Source organism: Miscanthus floridulus, chromosome 15, assembly GCF_019320115.1.
Source record: "Miscanthus floridulus cultivar M001 chromosome 15, ASM1932011v1, whole genome shotgun sequence".
Classification (NCBI taxonomy): domain Eukaryota; kingdom Viridiplantae; phylum Streptophyta; class Magnoliopsida; order Poales; family Poaceae; genus Miscanthus; species Miscanthus floridulus.
The window spans coordinates 84,743,360-84,760,621 of NC_089594.1; the positions used below are offsets into that span (position 1 = coordinate 84,743,360).

The 17,262-nt window shown below is 44.1% G+C and overlaps 1 protein-coding gene across 3 annotated transcripts; it reads right to left on the minus strand.

Annotated features, from left to right (window-relative positions):
* Positions 1-1,189: 1,189 nt before the first annotated feature.
* Positions 1,190-5,574, minus strand: LOC136508992 (xylulose kinase 2-like). Of its 3 annotated transcripts, none has more exons than XM_066503777.1 (12): positions 5,461-5,574; positions 4,637-5,306; positions 4,362-4,450; positions 4,132-4,196; positions 3,906-3,961; positions 3,519-3,639; positions 3,381-3,455; positions 2,962-3,015; positions 2,778-2,872; positions 2,534-2,684; positions 2,045-2,273; positions 1,190-1,518 (listed from the first exon to the last, which is right to left on the minus strand). In XM_066503777.1, exons 1-12 carry the CDS (start codon positions 5,538-5,540, stop codon positions 1,467-1,469), a joined length of 1,737 nt encoding a protein of 578 aa, XP_066359874.1. In that variant the 5' UTR covers positions 5,541-5,574; the 3' UTR covers positions 1,190-1,466. The 3 variants fall into 3 exon arrangements, with proteins under 3 accessions (XP_066359874.1, XP_066359875.1, XP_066359873.1); XM_066503778.1 differs by having other exon boundaries at positions 2,612-2,708; XM_066503776.1 differs by having other exon boundaries at positions 2,534-2,708.
* Between the last annotated feature and the right edge of the window lie 11,688 nt (positions 5,575-17,262).

Consider the following 17,262-nt stretch of genomic DNA (forward strand, 5'->3'; position numbering starts at 1 on the left):
TAGCCCATGAAACAAGGTTTTGGCCGCGAGTGCAGTGTACATTCCACTTGAAAAGTGAGTTGGATTCTGTTTGTGGACCCGGATGTTGACGTGGCTGAGAGTACACTGCATGATAGGAGGAAATGATAGCGTAGTGCCATTTTTTTTGAAACAATATAGCGTAGTGCCATGGAAGTTGATTCAGCCCTATTAAAAGCAAGTGGGCCCAAGTCTACTTAATTAGTGCCACGGTGGCAGTGCGCCATTAACATAATATATAGTCCACGTGTACAAGCCAGTGCTGATGTGTTTACATTTAAACTTTAGGAAACACCATTTAAAAGAATTCTTCCTGTTGGCACTTGAGCATCAAAAGTTCTTTACACCCTGATGCTGGAAGCCAAGCTTATCATATACCTCATTTATATTAAGGACAGTGTAGTTACTTCACTGTCCTTAATATACAGCCTGTTCGTTTGGCTGTGGCTTGTCGTAAACAATCGTAAATTTTCAGCTGGAACAGTATCTTTCTCTCACACAAATCAGCCAACAGTACTTCTTCACGAACCAGCAACGATATGAACCAGCCAACTGAACATGCTGATAATGTGGAGATCCATTTTTTATTTTTGGGATTCAAGCAAACAAAAACTTCAATTATGCTTTTTGATCACCAGCAAGCACTTTTGTGGTCGAGTGCTGCCATTTCATGGGATATCATATCAGGTAAAGCAATAAAGTGCAAAGCAAAAAAAAAAGATATTTGCATTGTTTTTGTTCTATCTGCAAATTACAGATGTGTCATAACAATTGTAGTCACTTTCTTCTTTCAAAAAATTGTAGTCACTTTCACAATTTCGTTTTCAAGCATTTTCATATGATTCTTTGATACATTCAGTTATACAGAAAAATCACAAGTCCAGATAAGGCGACTCCTTTTATTTTTGGTAAAAAAAAAGTGCGAGTAAACATATTTTAGTTCATTTGGGTTATTCTAATCCTTGAAAAAAACATAAAGCATGATGGTACCTCAGTTTGAACCTTTTGTCCCAGGATGCTTAAGTTAAGACTATCATGGATTATACTTCACACGTCGCAAATATATAGCACTTAGAACAACAAAAATTTTACAAAGGAAAATGCAATATGAAATGGCAAATGGAAAAAAAAACATCAACACTTAGAGCAATAATTTTCGTTTTACAAATGGGGGAAAAATATGAGCTTGTGTTTTGCAAGGAAATTGTGGCATAGGTATCTTGGTGTGCTTGAGTGTTTCTTTCACGAGCCGTCGATAGTGGCCATGGTGCACACACAAGAGAGGCAGGTGTAGACGTGTAGTGTAGTGGCAATAGGAATCCACTAAAATTTACAAGTGGGAGCAGTGCATGCTTGCAGTGGTAAGTAGCAGTAGTAGCTCCCAACTAGATCTTGCAAATTTGGTGGCCGTCCTTGCTGCAACCTCACCATGTTGAGTAGGATGCCATTCACCAGCATAACATGCATGGCATTTGCATTTCTTCCATCAGTGAACAAATCCTGTTTCGATCATGACAGTGTCATCTCAGCATTCTGACTTTTCAATGATGAATGAATATGCAGGTGGTGTTGATCCATGAAAATAGGCCGAATATGTTGTAGGATACTATATACATAGTCAGCCTACACATCCTATGACTAAAAGGTGATATGAGCCATTTCCGAGCTGTGTCAAGTATAGTGGTCAGCGTCAGCCAGCATAGATTTTTTTAGGAAAAAACAATAGCCAGCAAAGAGTTAATGCAGTGCAAAATTGACGGAAGAATGAGAAAGGGCTACATCTGACTCAAAATTAACATAAAAAGAAATTAGCAAAATGAGTAAATATACTCAGCTAATTATGAACTCGGTCCTAGTAGGCTAATGTATTATTTTTAATGGTTACAATTACATGGTAATGGTTCTGCAGCTACTGCACATTTGACTCAATTTTAAGCGACACATGTGTAGAAGATAGCCCATTCTTATCATCAATAATCAACAGAGAGATTTTAACTAGCAATCACTTCACTCCCGTCCATCAAACCTTTCAATGAGCTTCTGCTCAATCTCCAACCTCTTCTTAACTAGCAATGTGTAGTTGTTCAGAAGCTCCGTGTCTCCCTCACAGTCCCCAAAAGGAACAGACAACTTCATGCCAAGTGATGTTCCATCCAATCTTCCTGAGTACACACATGAGAATGGCACGAACTCGTCTTGCTGCTTACAAAGCCACCCATGGGCTGCTCGCAGAGCAGCACCCAAAGAAGCAGAGTCTGCATTGATTGAATGAGATATAATATAGGTGTATCAGAAATAGCAAGCAAATTAAAAAGAAAATGAACATAGAGAAGAAGAATTTGCGAACATGCACAACAACTAGCTTAATTATAAGTAGAATAATCACTGTTCATCATATTGTTTGAGCAGGAATGGATACCGAGACAAGCATATGAGCACTATGTTCTTAAGGAGTATAAGCATATTAATATGTAAGCAGGCACATCAGTATATCTCATGTAAGGGCTGTGCATACCTGATCTTTGGGAAGTGTACACAGGACAACCAAAAATAGATGCCATTATCTTGAGAATTGTTGGGTTTGAGGACGCACCACCGGTTGCTATAATCCGTTTTGGAGGTACTGGCAGGCCACATTGCTCAGCATGGCCCCTCATGGACATGAACTGCCCTTCAATTATCGCACGCACCTAAATCATGGCTGTTAATTAAATGAGCATGTCAAACAGTTCGATTTACAGGTTCTGTGGTCTTCAAACCTCTGAAGGAGGATCAAACTTGTCAACTTCTTCTTCCACCATCTCGTCCAAAGGTCCACTAGTGAAGTTCTTGAGAACGTACCGGTGAAATCCAACTATGCATGTCGGTGAGCATCTAATCTAAATGAGCACCGAGATGAAGATTGAATTATGAAAGGGAAAAAAATATAAGGACAAAACTAACCTGGAAGTGGTGGGAGAATCTCATGTTCCTTGTAGTAAAATCCCAACTTCCCTCCTGCAAAAGCAGGAAAATATAAGTCCAGGAATCTTCAGGAAAGTTACTTTTGTGTGGTCAATGCAAGCATCTATTGTGAACATGAAGGAAAGGCGAGCTTTATGTAGTAACTGCATTAGCCATGTTGGGATCAAAAGGCATAACTATAAAACTGCACTGAGTTGCCAATTATTGCAAGGCTGTAAACTGAGTGGTTGAAATATGATGTTATGCCATGATTTCTTGCCAAGCAGTTATCTCAGTTCCCCAACATATTCTCTGTTGTCCATTGTATAAACACAAACTCGCATTTAGTTATGCTTAAAGAAACTAGGCAATCAATTCTTTAGTAAATGGAATGATGAAGCAATAATAGAATGGTGTACCATTCAAGGGGGCTGTTTCCTCAAGCAACCTGTTGAACAGATCCCAAGATCTCTCAGCATAACGATTGCGGAGGTCTGAACAAAATGTATGTATTAGTAAGGGGGTGGAGCGCAATAGAAGTCACTAGCAAACCATACCTTCTCGTGTTAGAGATCCATTTTTATAGCAAAGCAGAACCATGTAGGTCTTGGGATCGACTGGATTAGGAAAGATGTTTCCTTCTAGGCTTGGTTCAGGTGAATCGGTGACCCCGAAAACCTGAAAGGGGCCATAGAGGCACCACAACCAGCACCAGTGGTTAATACCGAACCATACAGAATGAAACAATGTCACATATTGAGTATATTTTCCAATATTCTTTTACTAACTGATCCAATGTAGTAGAAGTAAGGTTCAGTTTGCACGTTTTGCCAATTTCAGAACCAGATCATAATATGTACTGTTACATGTTTTCCTTTTAGTAATAACTCTTGGGAAATAAGTCAACAAAAAAATTGTAACAAAGCAAGGTGGTAGACGATTACCGTATCACTTGTCCCAAGGCTGATTGCTAGATCACCAGGATTGCTCAAAGTTAAGCCTGCACAATCACACATGTATGGAAGCCAAAAGCACTTTTTAAATTTGCAGAATGCAAGCAATCTTAACATATATATGGCCCAATTAATTTGGTCATTCTTTTATCTAGACAAACAAACATCAGAACATACTAAGAATTTGAATGCAGAAGATTTGGATGAACCTAAGTACCTGCAAGGCTATTGGGGTTGTCGCCTGACCACTGAATAACTAGACAGTTGCTTGAAAACTGAAATCTGCAAGAACATATAAACAGGAGTATTCAATCTAACAAGCTGATTTCACGAGTAAACAATGATCAAAAAGTTGCTACAGCTTGTTCACATTATCTGACCTTTGAAGATGTGAAGTTGTGGACACAAACAGACACCAAGAAAGGAAAGATATTCAGTTGTATTTACCTCTGAACAAAATACGGAGCTATCTTTCCAGCCACAGCATGTGCTGGTGCTAGTTTCCCAATCCGCTCTTCCAAATTTGGAGCCATAGCCTACAAAATTGAAATGTAAAAATGTTGAACTGAGCTTAATTCTTCTTTGAGCTGATTGGGCTTAATTCTAGTATGTGCCACTTCCATCATTTTAGTTACAATTGCAATCTGCAGTGGTGAACACAATTGCAAGTCTCAAGTCTGAAACTCTGAATCAGTGAAGGGAAACATGAACAACAAGAGAACCTGAAGAGCGTCCTGGAGCAGCTGGCGCGTGTTGATGTCCATGATGTTCATCCCGGCTCCATCGGTCTCATCGATACAGGCGTACCCGCCAACGAGCAGCGACGCCATGAACGAGCTCACCAGCGAGACCCTCTCGGTGGCCTCATACACCTGCGGCCGGGTCTGGTGCATCTTCCGTATCTGCGGCCCCGTGCAGCGCCGGTGCGCGCGGCACCCCGTGAGCCTCGCCAGGCGCAGGGCCCCGCCCATGGCCGCCTCCACCTCCCGGCACTGCGCCGCGGTGCTGCTGTCCATCCACACGGGAGACTCCGGCGCCGCGAGGGCACCCGCGGCCGCGAGCTGCGGCGCCAGGTCCTCGCTGGCGGCGGGGTTCAGGGCGGACAGCGCGGCAGCGGCGCCCTTGGCCCAGTACACGCTGCCGTGCTGCTGCGCAGAGCCGGAGACTGCGGCGACGCGGCGGAGGTCGGAGCGCGACCGCAGCCTCCCGAGGAGCAGGTCCAGCGCCTCCGCCCACATGAGCGGCGGCGACACGATGCGGCCCCGCTCGGCGGGGTCTTGGTCTCGGAGGACGCCGCCGCGGGTGCCGTAGTGCGGCAGGTCCGAGTCGAAGTGGACGGAGTCGGTGGCCACGATGCCCAGGCCGGCGTCCAGCACCGTGGCCTTGAGCGACCTGGTTGGTTGGTTTGAGGTCAGCGCAGTAGTGAAGCAAGCGAAGCGACAGCAGCAGCCGGCAATGGGGGTGGTCCGGTGGAGAGCTAGCAAGTCAAGAAGCGAGCGACGAGGCTTGACTAAGCTTGAGCAGAAGAGCAGGAAAGGGAGCTTACTGGGTGGAGCAGTCGAGACCGAGGAAGAGGGAGTCGTCGGGAAGGCGGAGCAAGCAGCAGTCACCGCCGGCGCCGGCCATGGCGCAGCAGTCGTCAGTGGAGCCGTGGAGGCAGCCCGAGAGTGAAAGAAAAATGATAACTAGGCAGTATTGACTGCTGGCAGAGTAGGAAAAAAACAAAAAACAAGTTCAGCAGTCGGTGCGAAAAAAAAAATGAAGCAGCAGTAAGTGTGAAAAAAAAACAATGAAGCAGGAGTCAGTGTAAAAAACCAATGAAAAAAGCAAAAAAAAAAAAAAATGAAGCAGCAGTTTGGTCATGTAATTTAGCTGCTAGGAGTATTAAACTAGACTAATTATAAAACTAATTGCATGAATTTAACTGAGTCTATTAACTAGAGCATCTAAATACCCCAGCTAAAGTATAGCCGAGAAACTTTTAGCTGTCTAAAGTTTTACTTTGAAATTTAGTTGGGTGCATTCAAACATGCTCTTGGTGTGAAAAAAAACAACGAAGCAGCATTCAGCGTGGGAAAAAAATGCAAAAAACAAAAACAAAAAAACAATGAAGGAGCAATCAGTGTGAAAAAAGAACAAAAAAACAATGAAGCAAAAGTCAGTGTGGAAAAAAACAATACAAAAAGGGAGCAAACCAAAACAACGTGCTGCTTTCGTTAAGCAGCAGTCAGTGTGGAAAAAAAACAGTAAACCAATATGACATGCTGCTTTCGTTGAGAGTCGAACTAGCTACGAAAGCTATTTGTTTAAATGGGTTCTCGATTTTTATTAATTAGTTTTAAAATTAACATTTCCACTTGCTAACCTAAGTATAAATATTCCATTCACCATGTTCCCTCTACCTTGTTTTTCGCCTCCGCTTCCATGGACAGGATAGACCTCCTCTTCTGCGTCGGCGCCAGCCAGCATGGACACGAAAGAGCTCCTCTTCTCCATCGCAAGTCGCTGAGGTACTACCTAGTCCTCCGCCTCCGCCATGGATGTATGGGGACTCTTTACTCCTGTTGCTGCCTTCTCCCTCCTCCCTGTTGTCTAGCCATAGATCGTGAAAATGTTGGCTCTAAGACTGTCTCCGACGGCGTCACCCAAACCCAAAAATGCATTACGTATAGTGCTTTTAGGTACCAAAACACTCCTCCAACGGAATACCCAAACCAGATACCCATTCTGGGTACTGGGCGATTCGGAAGGCAAAACTGCATCTCGGAAGTGAGACGACGCAAAGGTGGGCCCGTAGGAGCCGTCGGGGCAGGGCGCGGCCGGCTCGACTCGGCGAGGCGAATCCGCGGCGGAGCGCGGCCGGCGTGGCTCGAGGCAGGGTCCGCCGCCGGGCGCGAGCTCGGGGGAGAGGGCGCCGGGGTCCGCCGCCGGGCGTGAGCTCAGGGGAGAGGGCGCCGGGGGACTCCCCACGCCTGGGCCGCCTGCGCAAGGCCGCCGGGCCTTGCCTGCGCCGGTGCGCCGCCACGCCGAGGGGCGCGGAGGTCGGATCTGGCCCCGCTCCCGGTGCGCCGCATCTGGCCCCCGCGGAGGCGGAGCTGGAGGCCGTGCCGCGCTCACGTGCTCATCCGAGCGCGATTGAGGAGGGGAGGGGAGGGGAGGAGGAGGAGGGTGGGGGAGGGGAGGGCGGCGGCGGCGGCGGCGGAGCCACACCTTCCCCAACTCCGGCATCCGTGCGTGGCTGTGGTGTAGGCGGCTGCGGCCCCCCAGATCCGGCACTCACGCGCTGCTGCAGGGAGCCCGCGGCAGCAGAGCCCGCTCCCAGTGCCAGGGGCACGCCGTCGGAGGAACCCGCCGCTGGCGGCGCCGGATGCCGTGCCGCGCACGCCGGCGGAGGAAGGGAAGACGACGCTCTGCTGCGTCCGCTATTGGAGAAGTGAGGATATGGGTTACGGGACCTTTCTACTGTGCGCGAGGCAAACTGGAGTATGCGTCCTGTGTTTGCGTTGGTTTGTTGGAGTCAGTCTAATTGCTTTCAATCCCTCTAGGGTCTAGGCCCATGATGTTGTCGTTGAGATTGAGAGGGTTCTTGGCTTTATGGACGGCGACAAACGGGGGACGGCGACAAACGGGGCTACTAGATCGGCAATGCACTCAAGTGCCTCCAGAATGTAACCCTTAGATAACAATGTTGTTTGCTGTAGAAAACTATGAACTTGTCTGGATGTGTGATGTCAGCGAAGCCCCCGGTGCCGACGTGTTGACGAGGTGAGTTGTTTCGGTCTCCCAAAGGTGTTGACGAAGGCCATCCTACAAAGGTGTTTGGTGAAAGCAAATTTGCTATAGTCGATGAAGGTGTCGGCGAAGCCCCTCGTGCCAAAGAGCTTGGTGAAGGTAATGTCCATGTTGACTTCAAAGATGTTAGCGGAACCCCTTGTGCTAAAGAGCTTGGCGAAGGTAGTGTCGTTGTTGACTGCTAAGATGGTGGAGAAGCCCCTCTAAAGAGCTTGGAGAAGGCGGTGTCGGTGTTGACTCCGAACTCTGAAGATGGTGGCGTGTCACACCCAATTTTCAGGATAAAATTGAATGTAATATCTTATGTGCGCCTAGAGATCAATCACACACACAAGCCGACAAATTATAGAAAGTACCATCACAAGTGTTTATTACATCACGGATATTATCACATAGTCTTCTCACGGTAGCTCCATAACACAGGGATGTCAACTGGTTGACCACAAGACTAATAATCCTCAGGAAAGTCGTCATTACCATAGCAATTTGTTACCCATCTAGGATTTGTGTCCAAATAATGAAAATAAACAAGCGTAAGTACATGTCATACTCAACAAGTGTAACATGGGATTCATGAGGCTCAAAAGCTTGACACGGATTTGACTGCATTTAGCTTTTAATTATCACAATTTTAACATATGAGTAGCAGCAAGTTGTCATAAACCCAATAAAAACACATGATCAATGTAAACATGAATAATATATAGAAAAAACAATTAATTAATAGTGATCATCTATTCCATAAGGGTTCCAAGGCTGCTCGTGTCCATGAGCACGACTGTTATAACAGTTTTACACTCTGCAGAGGTTGTACGCTTTCACTGTGAGTCGTGTTTCCCATTTGCCCGGAGTTTGCAAGTCCCCAAAACACTACCAAGGTGAGCAGGCAGGGTACACTATGAAGCCTTTCAAATGTTCGTCTAACAAGTTAGGGCCACTAGGATTTCAATTGGTAAACAGATGTAGAGCTCCCCTTCTAAATGGCATATTCCGCGCAGGCTATACACATAAAGACAGAGGCCGCACTATACCCGATTCGGCAAGCCCCCTTTTGCGTCATAAAGGTAACCACTAACAAGCTAGAAAAGGTCATTGTACTGAGCTAAAGCCAAAGCCATGTGGTCCTCATAGTTATACTGTAAGTCCCGGATGATCACTTATAGATAACTCCTTAAGGAGAGGAATATGAAGCATTTAAAAAGTAGCTAAATACTCCAACCCCTTTTATCAAGTTGCTAAAAAGTCATATTTTATGTTTATTGCATATAACATTAGTCAAGTTACAAGATCATGGTTCAGTTGAGCACTAGCAATAGCTACCCAATGCATATCCCATAGGTGACAAGGTATGAGTACAATTCTAGGAAATCCTTAATTATAGCAAGGAGACACATGCATATGAGTTAAGTGTATTAAAGTTGATAGGAAACAAGGATGGTCCAATGCTATACTTGCCTTGATCAAAGCGTTCCTGCTGATCCTGCTCGCCAAAGTAGTACTCTTGATCTCCCACGAATTGCTCACTGTCTATACTCGATCAATACAGCAACACACAAGCATCCCGAGACAATCATGCAAAGCAAGCAAATCTATAATTAGAACAGTACACCAATAGTATAGAATCAAGATGAAAAGTTTGTAAAACGAATCTATGTTTCGCTATGAACTCACAGACGCGAAGATCATAAAAATCGGAGCTATAACGAAGGAGTTATGAATTAAATAAGATTTCCTTTAATAAAATAATAGATTAAATCTAACCTAGAATTTTAACAGTTAAAAACATGTTTAACAATAGTATGAACATGTAGATTATGCAATTATGAATCTAACGCAACTTGAACGGATCAAAACGGAGTTAAAACAAAGTTTTTATGACTAAAACAAAACCAGTGGCAGATCTGTAAATAGAGAAAACGAATTTTGAATCTAACAGAGGGAATCTATGCTTCCAGAAAGAGAAAACATATTCTGTGAATACACCATGGACTGTGGGTTCGAATATAGAAAAGTGCAGGGGTTCTTTAGAAAGATTAGCAGCCGAAGGGGTATCTGTCGATCTGATCCGTTAGATCCAATTTGGATGAACCAGATTAGATCGGAGATGAGAGAGAGAGAGAGAGGCTGTCGACCGACTACAGTGACGGCGTGGCGGCGATCTGACCGACGACGATGAATCCTCGTCGGAGAAAAGGGGAAAAGGCCCTAGAGAACACGATTCGATGAACTGAGAGCACAGGGAGCAAGAGGGAACCAAGGCGAACTCACCAAGATGGATCTCGGCGACGAGAAAAGCTTGAAGATGATGAGCGACTCAGGATGGTGGACGATGGATCTCTTGCAGACATTGGCGACATGAGGTGAGTGAACCAAAATGAGAAACAGAGAGAAGAAAGCCTTGGCGACTTCAAAAACTTAACACGAAGCTCGGCAAAGGGCTTATAGAGGCAACGAAGCGACGGAACGGTGAAACAAGCTCAGCGGCGGCGGTGCTTAGGGTTGCGGCGGTTGCGAGCTCGAATTGAGATGGCGGCTTGCACTAGGGTTTGATGGAGGCGGTGCGCCATAGGGGCTCGGTATTTATGGGGGGCTATGGCGTGGGTAGCACGCCAAATCCCAAAGGAATCGGAGGCGGGGCGGTGATTTACATCGGGAGGAGTCCGGCTCGAACACGAGCTGGAGGTGGAGGACGACACTGACAGAGCGGGCCCACCTGTCGGTGACTCAAGGCGCGGGGGTAGCTGGTTAGTTAGACCAAAAGAGGAGAGCGCCCACGCGGGCTTTGTTGGGCCACCGAGAGAGGGAAAAAAGGCCAAGCGGGCCAAAAGCCAGGGAAGGAGAGGGGAGGTAAAGAATTCCTTTTCTTTTTCTTTTCTAAATTTGCATTTCAAATGTATTTTTGAATTCTCTTTTGAGTTTTGAATCAAACCACTCAATACAAAATAATATGTAGCAGCATGTATGTACAAACATGTAGCTAGACCTTATAGTTGATTTTAATTTAACAAAAGTTATTATTTCTCTAAGTTCAAGTGCTCACAAAAATGCATAAATAAGTCAAATTAACCTATTTTGAAATAATGCAAATTTTAGGGTGTTACATGGCGGAGCCTCTCATGCTAAAGAGCTTGGTGAAGGCAATGTTGGTGTAAACGTCGAAGGCGGTGGGGAAGTGTTGGCACAAAAATGCGTCAACACACGGCAAGCCAGAAGGATCTGCCTGATGGAGCTGGAGATACGCTTGGCTTCAACGCAAGGGTAACCGATCCTACGAATTCCTCCTAAGACGTGTCAATCAATTTGACCCTATAATTGATGAGGAGAGAAAGTTTATCAGTAATTTAAGATGGAATATGCCGGTCTTTGCCCAGACAGTTCCAAGTGTACAGCTTCGGGAGCAGCCAGACGGGAAAATCGACTAAATAGCTGATACGCACAGAAATTGGCTGTTACGGACAGTAAAGCTTATGGATCGCAATTAGTTTTATGTTGATAAGTACAATGCCCGCAGACGTAAATGAGATCATCAGCTAGGTGGATATTACCAGTATGAATCGTTGAGCCGATGAATCTAAATCAGGAAAAGATATAGCATGCAAACAAATCAACTGTCTAATACTAATGGGTCTGCAAATGCTCTGAATCTAATATGTTACCATCAATAGTGAGGTTCGACCGGATCGATGACAGCTATGATAATAATAACAAACTAAAACCGAAGAATCTATAAAACCATCTATACTTCGACAGGCTTTCTGAAAGACATGTTATGCGTGAAGGCTTTGATGAATCGGCTGAAATAGTCGATTCAGGTAAAAAGGGACTACAACGAGTGAACAATCGACTATTTCACATGGACAAACCTATAGACTCGTCAGACTTAACCTACTATATCTAACAGTGGGGTTCGACCGGATCAATGTAGCCGTGATAAAGACAACAGATCAAACCCTTAAAGTACACAGACCTATTCACACTTAACAGAATCATAGACACACATTGTAGGCATTAAAGCATAGGCGATCGGCTATTTAGCCGATGCAGTTATAGCAAACAGTTAAGGTCACGCCTAATCAAGAACAGATCTACTAACTAGCATCCTCCTAATCTACAGTGCCATCAGTGGGGATCAACCGGATCGTTACAGCCATAATAGCGAACTATAGACCAGATATAACTAACCAACAAACCTCTTTAAGATCATACACGTCTTAACCACGTACTATGCACGATCAAGATCGAAGTAGAATAGCCGATGAAACGTAACCCGTCGCTCAGAGTAAGAAACATTGTGTTGTAATAAAGCGAACGACGGACTAAAAGGATATAAGGCCGATCTAAATCGATCTTGATCGGGCAGGTTGATATTGCTGCAAACTAACGACAATGAAAAACATCAGCAAAATCAGTAACTTAATGAATCTACCAAAGATTGCCACTCTCAGAAAGAGCCGACAACTCAACCTTAATCTAATTTGAGCGGTTGAAAGCTCTAGTTTGGTTTTGGTGAATTGATGAAACCCTAAGTGCTAACCTAGTTTATCAAGTGATCATGAGATAGGTAGCACACTCCAAGTCGTGAAGCAAATGAAGATCATAGCATGATAAAGATGATGCCATGGTGATGATCAAGTGCTTGGACTTGGAAAGAAGAAAGAGAAAAACAAAAAGCTCGAGGCAAAGGAAAAAAAATTGTAGAGCTATTTTGTTTTGGTGATCAAGACACTTAGAGAGTGTGATCACATTTAGGTTTGATAGCCGTACTATTAAGAGGAGTGAAACTCGTATCGAAATACGGTTATCAAAGTGCCACTAGATGCTCTAACTCATTGCATATGCATTTAGGATCTAGTGGAATGCTAACACCCTTGAAAATGTTTGTGAAAATATGCTAACATATGTGCACATGGTGATACACTTGGTGGTTGGCACATTTGAGCAAGGGTGAAGAAGTTAGAGGTGAAAAGGAGTTAGTCTTGCTGGTCACTGAGTGACCGAACGCTGGTCTCAGAGGGACCGGCGCGTCCAGTCAAGTGTGGCAGCATAGACGCTAGCGTCGGTCATCGACCGGATGCTGGGTCATGGACTGACCAGACGCTGAGGTCCAGTGTCTAGTCCTATTATTGGACAGCGCTAAAGAAAGTCATTGTGTGACCGGACGCTGGCAGGGTCTGGTCAAGCATGACCGGACGTGTCCGGTCGAAGAAATCCGTTTCTGGAACCTTACTAGAAACGATCGAACGCTGGAGGCTGAGCGTCCGGTCAGTTATAGCGCTATGTCCGGTCAACAAGATGACCGTTGAAATCTGACGAATAGTATTTGAAGCAGGGGACACGTGGCGTGAATCACGTGATCGGACGCTGAGGGCCAGCGTCTGGTCAATCCGACCGGAGCGTCTGGTCACCCCGCGTTGTGCCTAGTGAAGGGGTACAATGGCTCTATTTCATGGGGGCTTCTATTTAAGCCCCATGGCCGGTTGAAGCCTACACCTTTGGCTATTTTCATTGACATAGCAACCTTGTGAGCTTAGCCAAAGCCCTCCCACTCATCTCCATCATTGATTCATCATCTTTGTGAGATTGGGAGAGAATCCAAGTGCATTACTTGAGTGATTGCATCTAGAGGCACTTGGTGTTCATGTTTCGCTGCGGGATTTGCTTGTTACTCTTGGTGGTTGCCACCACCTAGATGGCTTGGAGCAGCGAGGATCGTCGAGCGGAGGGTGGTGATTGTCTCTGGCTCCGATCATGGTGATTGTGAGGGGTTCTTGACCTTTCCCCGGCGGAGAGCCAAAAGGTACTCTAGTGGATTGCTCGTGGCTTGTGTGATCCTCATCTTGTGTTGGTTGTGTGGCACCCTATTGAGGGTTTGGCGTGTGAAGCAAATTAGCACGTGAACCTTCAAGTGAGTGAATCGCCACAACGAGGACTAGCTTGCCGTTAAGCAAGTGAACCTCGGTAAAAATCATTGTGTTCATCATTGATTCCGAGGTGATTGGTCTTCATTGTTATTCAATCTTGTGATTAATTGGCTCTTTCCTCGACACGGCGGTATAACCTTCTTGATCACTCTCTTTACATTACCGCAAACTAGTTGTCAAGCTCTTTAGTGTAGCTAGTTGTGAGAGCTTGGTTGGTTGGTTGGTGTGGCTCTTTAGTTAGCCTTTGAGAGCACACTAACATAGGGTAGTGTCATAGCTGTTGTGTGAATAGATACTATCTAAACTAGAATTATGGTAGGTGGCTTGCATTTTGAGTAGGCTAACACAACACTTGCTTCGCCTCATAATTGTCTAACCATTTTGTTAAGTGTTGTTGTAGAAATTTTTATTAGGCTATTCACCCCCCTCTAGCCATTAGGACCTTTCAGTAGTGGAGGTCGACTGGATCGATGCAGCCATACTTGAACTAGATAAGAGTCGATAACTAGCTTATACTAGAGTTGCAGTGGAGGTTGACCGGATCGATGCAGCTGTACGAACGGAAGTATAAGCCATGACGGTACTTATAGATAAGCCGGAGGTTAGCCAGACCGATGCAGCCCTACTCGCTAAAGAACTCGCTGAGATCTACTCTACTCCTACTCCTAAAGGTTGGCTGGAGCCAAAAATGTAAGTAACTTATATTTGATTGATTGGATTCCTCTTTACAATAGCTGGGGTCCAATATTTATACCCAGAGCCTAAACATGAATCCTACTCAAGTACGACCCATTATAATCTTTGGTATAAAAGAGAACATTCCTAACTTAAGATAATTTGGACCCTAATCTTTCCCTTTTTGTAGAGTCTGATACGTATTTCCCGACGTCAACTGTAGCCCATTATCGTTATCTGCTGACGTCATTCAAAGAGAGCCGATCCCAGTGCCTCCTCTGAATCAGCTGATATCGATCTTTATGCAATTGAGCCCTTGATCGACACAATTTTGGAAGCTTCAAGTTCCCGCGTTCTTCTTCCCAAATTTTGGTGTAAACAGGAAGCCCATCATGCTGAAGAGCTTGGTGAAGGCAATGTTGGTGTAGACGCCGAAGGCGGTGGCGAAGTTCCTTTTGCGGAAGGACAGAGAAGTCACATTAAAATGCACCTGAGTTGATAGGGTGCATTTTGCAGGGACTTAAGTTGAGCATTGTAGCATCATCGAATATCAACTTCCTGGCAAGTTTTTGACACAAAAACACACACTAGCTTTCTACTTGCTGCAAAAGATAGTTTGGCATTTATGCGACAGTCGAAGCTTTTTGAAGCTTTTGAGAGAACGAAGGTCCTGATGTCTGATTACGGATAGGTCTTTGTCAGGTAAAGCTTTTGAGAGTGAATGCCATGATACCTGATTGTGGACAAGTCTTTGTCGGGTACAACTTTTTGAAGCTTTTGAGAGTTAAGACCCTGATGCCCGATTGCGGACAGGTCTTTGTAAGGTTACCACGGTGCAATGCATTTATGTAATGCAAGTATGTATGTGATGATGCAAATAAATGCATTTGCATTAAAATATTAAAAGGGGTAAACATATCGTGCACACCGCAAAAATGATAATTGTGCGTGAGCAAAGGTTAAGCTCCTGCCCAAGGTTGATAGTTGATGGAGTCTAATGGTTGACGAAGAGCACTTATGACTCTTGTACTGAAGAGCAATGATTGACGTTCTCATAATTTCTCAACTGCTTGGCACTTGATGAAACCCCAATGTGAAAGCCAATATTGGTGAAATATGAATGTCGTTGTATCAATAACTAAGAAGACCAATTGTCCAATGAAGAGCATCGACTGATGAAAACCCAAAGCCATTTGAGAGATATATAGCGAAGGCAAAATGTTTCATGAAGACCACTAATGGATGAAAAACCATAGAGTGATGAAGACCATTGACAGATAAAATCCACTAACTGGTGAAGGCTACTGACTAACGAAGGCCAATGACTGATGAAAACCACTGGCTGATAGAGGATCCCTGAGATATTTAACGGAGGTTGAATATTTCATGAGAACCACAGAACGATGGAGAGTACTAACTGATGCAAACTCAAGAGTTGTTGGACTAATATCTAACAAAGGCTGAGTACTTAATGAGAACCGCTGACTGAAGGAAAGTACTGACTGATGTAAACTCAAGAGTTGTTGGACAGATACTGACAAAGGTTGAGTACTCAAACTCAAAAGTTGTTGGACAAATATCTAACGAAGGTTGAGCAACACAAATAAAAAAATAATGATAATAATAAAATATGTTTTTGGTTAGCCTGTTAAGGGCCAAACTTGTATAGTTGGTCAAGCCATGCTTTGGAGTAGTAAAGGATGCAACAGCTTTTCTAGTCACCTTGGTGACTTGCTGTGCACGAAGGTTGGTTTTTGAAAATTGCCTCGGCGAAGGTTAACTCAAGAATAATATGACAAGATAAATTATAAGAGCAAAATCATTAGGCATTATATATAAGCTGATGAGAGTTTATAATCTTGTGAGAAATACTCACTTGTATTAGTTTGGTTTCTGCAGGCGGACATTTTGGCGTGATAGGTCGTGAATTCTCAGCTGAAAAATGAAAGAAAGAAAGAAACGAACTCCTACGCCGCCCCCTCCACAGCGCTAAACCAGAGGTCCAGAGGCCTTACAGATGATTGCCCATCAGCAGGAACAGACGCCTACGCCGCCCCCTCCACAGCGCTAAACCAGAGGTCCAGAGGCCTTACAGATGATTGCCCATCAGCAGGAACAGGAGTAGAGATGAAAATGGTCGGAAAACCTCTCAACCATTTTTTACTTTTACATTTGAATACGAAAACGAAAGCGAAAGCGGTAAAGCCGGACATGAAAATGAACACGAACTTACGGAATATCGAGAATTTCGAAAACGAACTAATTCGAGCGGAATTATGTCGAACACGGTCGGTATACGAAAAATCAATACAGAATATTGACCCGCAGAACCAAGTATATAACAATTAACAAGTGAATAATAATTAACAAGTCATACAACATTCTTAAAAAGTATCTCCATTTAACACTATGTAAGGAAGATATGATTTTTCTAAGACAACAAGCGCTTGTGTGTGATTTAATATACCGCTGAAACTTTGTTTAATTTTTTTGAACACCTTAAAGACCTCAAATGAAAAAACTTAAACTAGAAAGTTGTAGATCTCGTCGAAAGCTATAATTTTCGTATAAAAATCATCTTCATCCGAGATCGTATGAAAAAGATACAATTTTTTGAAGGTTGGACTTCCAGTGGGCCAAATTTGGTTTGAACCAAATTTGGAAACCGAATTTCAAATTCAGGATATTTCAAATTAAAAGTAGAAAAGTAAAAAACAGTCGGAAAAATGTCTAAACCATTTTTGTTCCGATTTTGGATTTGGTGTTCCAAATTTCGAACCGAATTCGAATTTGTCCAAAAATACGAATTTGATCAGATTAAACGTAGAAACCGATCCGTACCATTTTCATCCCTAAACAGGAGTAGAGAGGCTGTATCTACAGCTACAAGAAATCGTCAGGGCTGAATGAACACATCACATCAAGTATTAGAAAACAAATCATAAGAAACGCCAATCATA

What these genes read in the sequence shown, in the direction of transcription:
- LOC136508992 (XM_066503776.1), bottom strand. Translation starts at nt 5,540, where the DNA reads ATGGCCGGCGCCGGCGGTGACTGCTGCTTGCTCCGCCTTCCCGACGAC. An exon ending in AGTTTGATCCTCCTTCAGAG is followed by an intron (nt 2,709 to 2,777) that starts GTTTGAAGACCA and finishes GCCATGATTTAG; the next exon opens with GTGCGTGCGATAATTGAAGG. An exon ending in GAGCAGAAGCTCATTGAAAG is followed by an intron (nt 1,519 to 2,044) that starts GTTTGATGGACG and finishes TGATCGAAACAG; the next exon opens with GATTTGTTCACTGATGGAAG.